General features: G+C 42.6%; 1 protein-coding gene across 1 annotated transcript; it reads left to right on the top strand.

The window, feature by feature from the left end:
- Positions 1 to 1,592: 1,592 nt before the first annotated feature.
- On the top strand, positions 1,593 to 3,199 carry LOC103271066 (receptor-type tyrosine-protein phosphatase T-like; the record flags this gene model as incomplete). Its single annotated transcript, XM_008068538.1, has 2 exons — positions 1,593 to 1,794; positions 3,097 to 3,199. Coding segments are annotated over 2 exons (305 nt in total), but the record flags the coding sequence as incomplete, so codon positions are not given.
- Positions 3,200 to 8,697: the final 5,498 nt, after the last annotated feature.

The following is an 8,697-nucleotide window of genomic DNA, read 5'->3' as shown; positions in this document are numbered from 1 at the left end:
GGAGTATGCAGGAAACACTGTGAAGGAGCAAATAAGTGGATGGGCGAATGTATTCTTTACCTATATCTCCAGGCCAGGCAGAATACAGAGCACAGGCTTTGGAGTCAGGCAGACCTGGATTTAATCCAATGTTGGTGATAGATTTTTTAATAAGCGTAAGAATGCATGATTTATAACTACACATGACAACATGGATGAATCTCACAGACACAATGTTGAGAGAAAGAAGCCAGACACAAAAGAGCTCATGCCATAGGATTTTATTTATATAACATTCAAAAACTAGCAAAATTAGTCTATAGTGTTAGAAGACAGATGGAGGTCATGCTTGCTGGGGATAGGCAGGTAGAATTGGTAGAGAGCATGAGGGGAAAGTCTTAGGACTGGTAATGGTTTGGTTCTTGATTATATGACTGTGTCCAGGTTGCAAAAATTCATCAAGATATGTGCTTTGATATATGTATATTATTTTATATCTTATTATACCCTTTAAATGAAATAAACTAGATAAGATAAACAAAAAATATATCTGTGTTTGCTACTTAACAACTGTGTAATTTTGAGATGTGAGATATGACACTCAAAGTGTGATTCATGCGGCCAGTGCAGGGCTAACAACTGTTAGTTATTTTCACTGCAGGGTGAGTGCAGAAATTGAGAGTGAGCACTTTAAAACTTTTCTGGCAACTTAACATTGCTGTGACACCCGAGTGTGTGATCCATGAAGAGTAGACATGAATTATTCCACAGAGTGTAGACCAGTTTGATTATTGCCAGATTCATATAAATCACATGAGGTGTGGTCTTCAAATGACTATTGGTCTCAGTGGATTCAAAAATACCATAGATAATCTCTCTGCATATGTAGTTTGAAGAGTACTGATTTCATGCAAGTTGATTCCAGTTGAGCCTCAGTTTCTCCATTACTAAAATGTGAATAACTATCTTGAGGCCCCCAAGGTTTTGAGAAAGACAACTAAGATACATGAGAAAGCACCAGTCAGCAAGTGCTATCTGTGCAGATTATAGAACCCATGATCTGTTTTTTAAACAAGCCTTCTAAATAGTTCTTATAAGGATACTATACCTGGACACTGCCCTACAGCTGTCCAGTATAGGGGCCATCAGTCACATGGGTGGCTATTCCCTTGTGAGATGTGGCTAGTCCAAATTAAGATGTACTGTGATGGTAAAACACATGTCAGATTTCTGAGACTTAATATGAACAACAGAATGTAAACTACCACATTCAATTATTTATGTTGATTACAGATTGAAATTATAATATTTTGGATGCATTGGGCTCAACAAGATACATTATTTAAATTAATTTTATTTTCTTTTTTAGTTTCCTTAATGTGATTACCAGAACACTTAAAATTACATCTGTGGCTCACCTTCTATTTCTATTGGACAGCACTGTTTTAGTGTGTTAGCAGGGGTTATTTAAAGGTCGGATCATCTGTAATGTGAACGGTGATAGACAGCTAAGCAGCACCTGCTGGCCAGGTTCTCGCCTCCCCTGATGTTCCTCCAAATAAGCTCCATCCAGCTTCCTGAGTGAGGTGTTTGTTTGCTGGCTTGTCATACAGATCAACTACAAGGCTGTTGGCTCACTGGACCCGAGTGCCGACCTCTCCAGCCAGAGGGGGAAAGTGTTCAAGCTCCGGAATGAAACCCACCACCTCTTTGTGGGTCTGTACCCAGGGACCACCTACTCCTTCACCATCAAGGCCAGCACAGCAAAGGGCTTTGGGCCGCCTGTTACCACTCGGATCGCCACCAAAATTTCAGGTATCTCTTTTAGAACAGAAAAAGGAAGGAAGTCTGTTTTATCTCTAACTTTCCTTTTTTTTTTTTTAAGTGAAAAGGGTCAGAGCTAACTGTCAACTTGTGATATTGGAATAATTAGGATGCTGCAGTCCCTAGTGTGTTACATTGTAGTCTCATGAAGAAAACTTACATGATGGACTTTCTAAAGTGTAAAAAAAATATTAATTATGTGGCAAGTCATCACATAATTTGCCCACAGGGTTGCATTAAGGTGTTTGTGTGTACTGCATATAAATTGGTTTTCAAATTTACTTTCAAAAATATTCTTTTTGCCAGTGCAAGACAGCACAAGTTCTCATGAAATGTCTGATGAACGAATGGAGAATGAATGAATGGCTGTTACAGAGCCACTGTGGTCTAAGATTACAGACTTCTATCAAGAGTAGGACCCCTCCACCACTAAACAGCATTAAGGCAGAATTACCTCAGAATCTGTTTTACAACTTTCATTTTGCAGAATATCTACACAATTCTAGCCTGCATACACACATTTTTGCACCTAGTTTTGCAAAAAAAAACGTGTTTTTTGTAGCTTAATGTTTTCACTTATCCTTATCCCATAAGCGTTTCACATGTTGCTACATTGGTTTCGTTATAATGTTCTGTCAAGTGGATGGACGTAATTTAATTAACCATTCCCTTGTGGTTGAGTATATTTGGTACTTCCATGTTTTTATGAAATAACGCTTCAATAAACATGCTACAAAATAAAGTTTAATTCGTTGATTCGGATTATAACTTTAGGATTAAATGCAGAAATTGAAAAACTGAATTAAAAGGGATGAGGTTTTTAATGGCTCTTACTACAAATGGCTAAATTACCTTCCTGGTGGATCAGATTTTGCTGCACTCCTATCAGCTGGGTGTGGGGTGAGAGGGCCTTATGGAAAAAAATAGGTAGAGGCAACTAGTTTGTCCTTGCTATAATTTGCATTTTAAATATGTTTAACAAGGTTAACTCTGCTTTCACATCTCTGTTAGTACTTCTATTTCTTGCATGTGTCTGTTTATTTCTTGCGGTACTTGTTGATTCACACAGGTTCCTGGCCCCATCTTTGCCACCCTTCCCTAGACTACTGCACTTTGAAAGAACTTACTGCTCATAGGTTGGAAGTTAGGGTATCCTCTGCTGAAGGCCTAGGAGGCTTCTCATCCAGCCCCTTTCCCCAACTTCCCTCTGTTCATCCCATGTCTTCAAGGAGAGATGGTGAGCGGGTTTGGAACCTGTGCCAAGCTCACTTGCACTCTCTATTCTCTGCCTAGCTCCATCGATGCCTGAGTATGACACAGACACCCCGCTGAATGAGACAGACACGACCATCACAGTGATGTTGAAGCCCGCTCAGTCCCGGGGAGCCCCTGTCAGGTGAGGAGAGTTCTTCACTTGGAGTTTACACGTTTCCTTCTCTATGCCTTATACATTGCCGGTTGAATCGTGTGACTTGCCTGAGGGCAAGACTGGCCAGGAGCAAGACTTTCTGGAAGGAAGAATGTCATAGGTCCCAAGCTCTGTTCAGAGGAGACCTCTGAGCCAGGATCCTCTCACCCCACAGTGGAATATTCAGAAGGAATATCTTGATAGGGACCTAGGAGAGAAGTTTCTGGAACACATTTGTGGTAAACTTAGTGGATTTGGGGGCCTGGAACACAGTCTTCTGGCAAGATTTCCTTTCCGCGTGTGACTACCAGTAGCAGAGAGATTTACTGAATTCTGAAAACAGCCTTCTCAGAGATTACAAATGGGACAGGACCTGGGGGTAGATCCAGTTTAAGGCTGTAGAGTGCTAGAGTCCCACAGGAGCACTTGCTGTCAAGATGATGCTGCTGCTTTTAACGAGAGGTGGTTGGATATCAGAAACACACTGATGGCCAGGCAAGCAAAAGCATCTCAGTAGCTAAGCTGACCAATGTAATTTCATGGATATTAGGAAGGTGGGCATCTCTTTTAAGTAAGCTACACTTTGCACAAAGGCAACAATGGTGACTACTGGTTTTGCTCAGAATTCCGGAAAGCAGGACTACAGTCCCTTGAAATGAAGCAGAGCATTGGGTGGAACCACTTTCAAGTAGGCTAAGATCAGTTCAACAAGCATATGCTGAGTACCTTATACACTAAGAAGAGGGTGGGCACAGCAGCTAAAAATGATTCATTCATTCAACAAGCATTTTTTATTAAGAATCTACCCTGCTCAGTTTCTATTTAAGTGCATGGAACATGACTGTGATCTAGCCATGGATAAGTCCTGTCTCAAAGAAAGTCAAACTCGGCTGGAATCAGTGGCTCGGCCTGTAATCCCAGCACTTTGGGAGGCTGAGGTGAATGAATTGCCTGAGTGTGTGGGTTCAAGACCACCCCGGGCAACTTGGCGAGACCTCATTTCTACAATAAATCAAAAATTAGCCAGGCATGGTAGTACGCACCTGTCAGGTCAATGCTGGGGTGGCCGTGAGCACACCACTGCACTCCAGCCTGAGCAACAGAGTGAGACTCCAACTCAAAAAGAAAAGAAAAGAAAACCTCTAGTTTGGGAGACAGAAGCACACATACACAATTACAGTACAGCATGTCTTCATGGAGATATGCATAGGTCATTATGAGGGATCTGGGGAGAGAATTCCCGTTAGAGGTGACACCAAGCTATATCTTAACTTATGTGTAAGATTTTGCCAAGGTTTGAGTAGTAGCCAGTGTGAACCAAGGCATGAAGAGAGCCTGCTGTAGCAGGGAGCAACCATAGTGGGTTGTTTACTTTAACATAAGTTCAAGGCCAGAGTGATAGAATGAGAGCAAGGGCATGTGTGAGAAACTCAGGCCTATCTGGGGAGCCACTAGATAGTTGCATGCAGCTTCATTCTTTGTGTCACTGGAGAGCAGGACACCAGCTGGGAAGGAAGCTTTTGAGATGGTCTAAGTCATCATTGTCATCCTGGATCCAACTTCTTCCAGAAATTAAAGACAATGGAGCAGATAGACCCAACTACTAACAATTTAGAAGTGACTGTGTAGTCTGAGGACTTTGGACGATGCTTCCCCTAAGACAGGTGACTCTTTAGGCCTTGAAAAAGGTATGGTTAATATCTGTGGACATCTGACCATAGAGCTTTCATCTTACTTCTGCACATTGGTTATTCTAGGACTATCCTACCTGTGATAAATCAAAGCAGTCCATGACTCAAATCAAGTCATTAGCCCTGCTTTTCTTCCAGTTACTCTGATGTTATTTTCTCCATACACTGTGAGACTGTATACTCATTTTCAGATGAAGATGAAGAAACTGTGGTACAGAAATGCCTGAGGGCACACAGATAGCAGGGAGGAAAGCTGAGTTTGAACGTATTGGGTTGATGCAAAATTTCATGGTGTTTTTCACTTGCCCATGGAGTGCAAATGTCCCACAATGGTTGATTGGCCACATTTCATCACATTTGCCAAGTCTCAGTTTGACTAATGTGGATCATTATGGATTAAAGCGTTTAAATGGTCTTCATCAAAACCCGATGCTCTTCCTGAATGTGGAGAACCACTCAGGTCAAAGTGGCCATCTTTGAAATGACAAAACCATTTTCTTGCCATGCTTTCCCCAATGGCATTCTCCCCATACATGGCACAAACACTCTGAGTCACCTCCACTGCCTTTCTCCTCTGTTAAATTCACACAGAAGAATATGTCAGCTGTGCTCATTTTTTCCCACTTGATACTCCATCTTCTTTAGCCCACAAATAGCACTTTCCTCACATCTGCAAAATTGAAGGCATATTCACAAGCACAGTGTTGTCACTCCAATGGCAAATGATAAACAAACTCCCAATACTGCAGTGTTGCCATGCCAGAAACAGACGCTATGAACTTATGCATCAGCCTAATAGGTCCCCCAGTGTCAAATCATGTGTTCCATTTTTACCACCAATGCCTTACTCTCTTTCACAATGCTCTCCTCTTTCATACAACAGCAATGGTCACTGTTTCAAAATCTTAGAACCCTTCCCAGATGGCAAAAGTGCAGCCCAGAGAAGAACAGCTGCTTGCCCCAGGTTGCACAGCAAGTTAGCAGCTGACCCAGAGCACAGCCTGGATCTGACCCAAAGTCTGTGACCTTTTAATAGTGGATGCAGATATCCAAGCCTATAAAACTATCAACAAGGAATTCAGCTGGCATCCCATTGTGTGGTCTTTCGGTGTGTTTGGATTTAGTCGAGCTCCCCCATTTTCTGGCTGCAAATGCAACCATGGAAATAATGTGAATTTAGTGACAGTGAGACTGGATTTAGATCCTGCTGTAACACTGCTGGGTGACATTGGACAAGATGTTTAATTTTTCTCTCTGAGACTCAGTTATCCTTATCAGTAAAAAAAAAAAAAAAAAAAAAAGGACAGTAGCTATATCACAGGGGCTGAACAAAACATGGATGTACCCAGGGCAAGGCATGCCTGACCCCTAGGCTTGCCTGACCCCAGAGACAGAAACAAAGTTCCTTTGCTCCCAGCAAAGGGATTGTCTGAGCAGCCCAAAGTAAAATGAATGGAAAATATTTTTTAGTTCCCACAAACAGAAGCCCTTACAGTTCCCCTCTTAGCCTACATACTCTTAGTTTGCACATCTGTTTAACAATTTCATGCATCCTAAGACTTCAATAAGTTATGAGAAGGAAGAAGGAAATGAAGGCATCCCAGCAGCAGTGAGAAGAGTGACTGGGAGAGAGGGAGAAAAGGAATAGGAATAAAGGAATAAACAGACACAGGGACTCAAAAATCAAGTCACTCTACATGCTGCAACCCTTCACAGCCATAGGTGTTCATTGCTTGGTCCTGGTTCACCCCCCCCCAAAATGTGGGCCTTCAACTCAAAAAGCCTACTAGCTTCCATTTCATGAATAAGCACTTGCTGTGTGTCTGGCACTGTATATAATGCTACCTATATTCTTACAACATTGTGATGATTGCCTCCTCATCTTGCAGAGAAATGAAACTAAGTCAGTTGACCCAGGCCACAAAGCAGGCAAGTTGTGTGGGCAAAATTTAAATTTAGTTCAAATGACCCTAAGCCAACAGTCATTGTACTATACCATATCATCTCTTTAGGAGAAAGGTGTGCATGATATATTCTGGTGACATTTCCACCCAAAAAATTAAAATAAAAGAAATGTCACTGCTCAAAGGGGAAATGGTTGGTGTCTGGAAATGTCTGGCTGGTTTTCTTCCTAAGGCTCTGGATCACTGAAGGTGAGTGTATGCTCAGTTTCTGGAATTTTCTTTCGGCTGTTGCTTGGACATTTGACAAGAAGTGAGAGTCTAACCAATGCCACCAAGCAAGACTTTTAGGATAACTGCCATGACAGAGGTGAAGATATCAAAATAGATTTCAGTTGTCTTGACTTTTATTCACCTTGAACTCTATCAGGGTGTGCATATGGGAGGCAGTTGACCATTCAGTCATTTAACAAATATGTACTGAGCACTTGCTGTGTCCGAGGAAGTGAATTGAGCAATGGGAATATAACAGGAAACAAGACAGACAAACCCCTGCCCTCCTGAAGCTTATCATCCAGTAAGTGTGAATGGGGTAGGGAGGTGAGTCATTAAGCAAACAATCAAACATAATCATAAAACTGGCAAAGCAAGTAAGGGTAAATGAACCAAGCTGGGTCTGTTTACCTGTGTGCAACAGAAAGCCAAACACCAAAGCACCAGGCTTTTGTAGAGAAAAGAATGTATTGCTAGGCTGCCAAGCAATAAGATAGGTATCTGGCTCAAATTTGTCTTTCTGAGCTGGGGGTTGGGACAGGTTTAATGGACAGAAGGTAATGAGAAATGATCTGATTGGATTTTGCAAGGAGGTAATGCCAGGGCTTGATCTGATTGAATCATGGATCATGTTGTGTGATGCCCACTTCTTAATTGGGTCCTTATCCCTTGGTGTGAGCACTTACATTCCACCTGTGGTTGCATGCTTGGTTCATTTGGGCATACTCAGTCTACGTAACTTGCAACCTAGAAGCATTATCTTGTTATATGAGATGATATGAAGCTTCTAGGCGCACTGATTGTATTGATAGAGAGATAGACTAGCTGGAGAGATGAACACCACCCAGGAAAGCGGACCAATGTGCAGTCCTACAGGATGGGGAGGAGCAAGCTTGTGAGAAAACAACATGGATGCTCCATGGCCCCCGTACTTAAAGAGCTCACTAGATGCACTGGGACAAGGATGCTTTGAATCACGGTTGAAGTTTCCTGAGTTAGAATTTACAGTTGCTATTTCCTTACTTCCATTGTATCAAACAGATCCATACTTACCTGGTAAGTAAGCTGATTGGGAAATATTTTCTCCATTTCAGAGGGGAAAGTGAAGTCTAAGATTTAGATGATCTTAGACTTTTAATGACTGGCCCATGATCATGAGACTTATAGGTAAAGCAGTACATAGACCTTGTCTCCTGTTCCCCAGGAACTTCTGGGTTCCCTTGCCCGGCATGTCAAGTGATGACCAGGTGGTCCATTTGTGGGGATAGTACTAGGGGATGAGGAGTGAGCAAGATGACTTCCCATGGGTCCTCCAACTCTGCCTTGTGTGGGCCCAACCCATAACTTGTGAGCTCCTGCGGATCTCTGAGTGGAGCTGCTGGTACGCAAACAGATTCACACCTGAGCTTTGGCCTTCAGACCCTACCAGGTAGGCTGCTCTTCCTCCTTCGGTCAGTGATGCTTTGACGAGGCTGAGCCAGATCAGCTCCTGCTCTGCCTCTTGCTGCTCCTTCAAGCCCCGTGTGTCTGACTCCCATCTGGCAGAACTGAGTGTGCAGGGAGGCGAGGAGGTGCAGCAGGGAGAATTGTTGTGTGGGGCTCCCGCACCCACATCCTTCCA

This window comes from Carlito syrichta, unplaced genomic scaffold (assembly GCF_000164805.1).
Source record: "Carlito syrichta isolate Samal-C Ts95f unplaced genomic scaffold, Tarsius_syrichta-2.0.1 Scaffold311194, whole genome shotgun sequence".
Classification (NCBI taxonomy): domain Eukaryota; kingdom Metazoa; phylum Chordata; class Mammalia; order Primates; family Tarsiidae; genus Carlito; species Carlito syrichta.
This window is presented reverse-complemented; position numbering and strand designations above follow the sequence as displayed.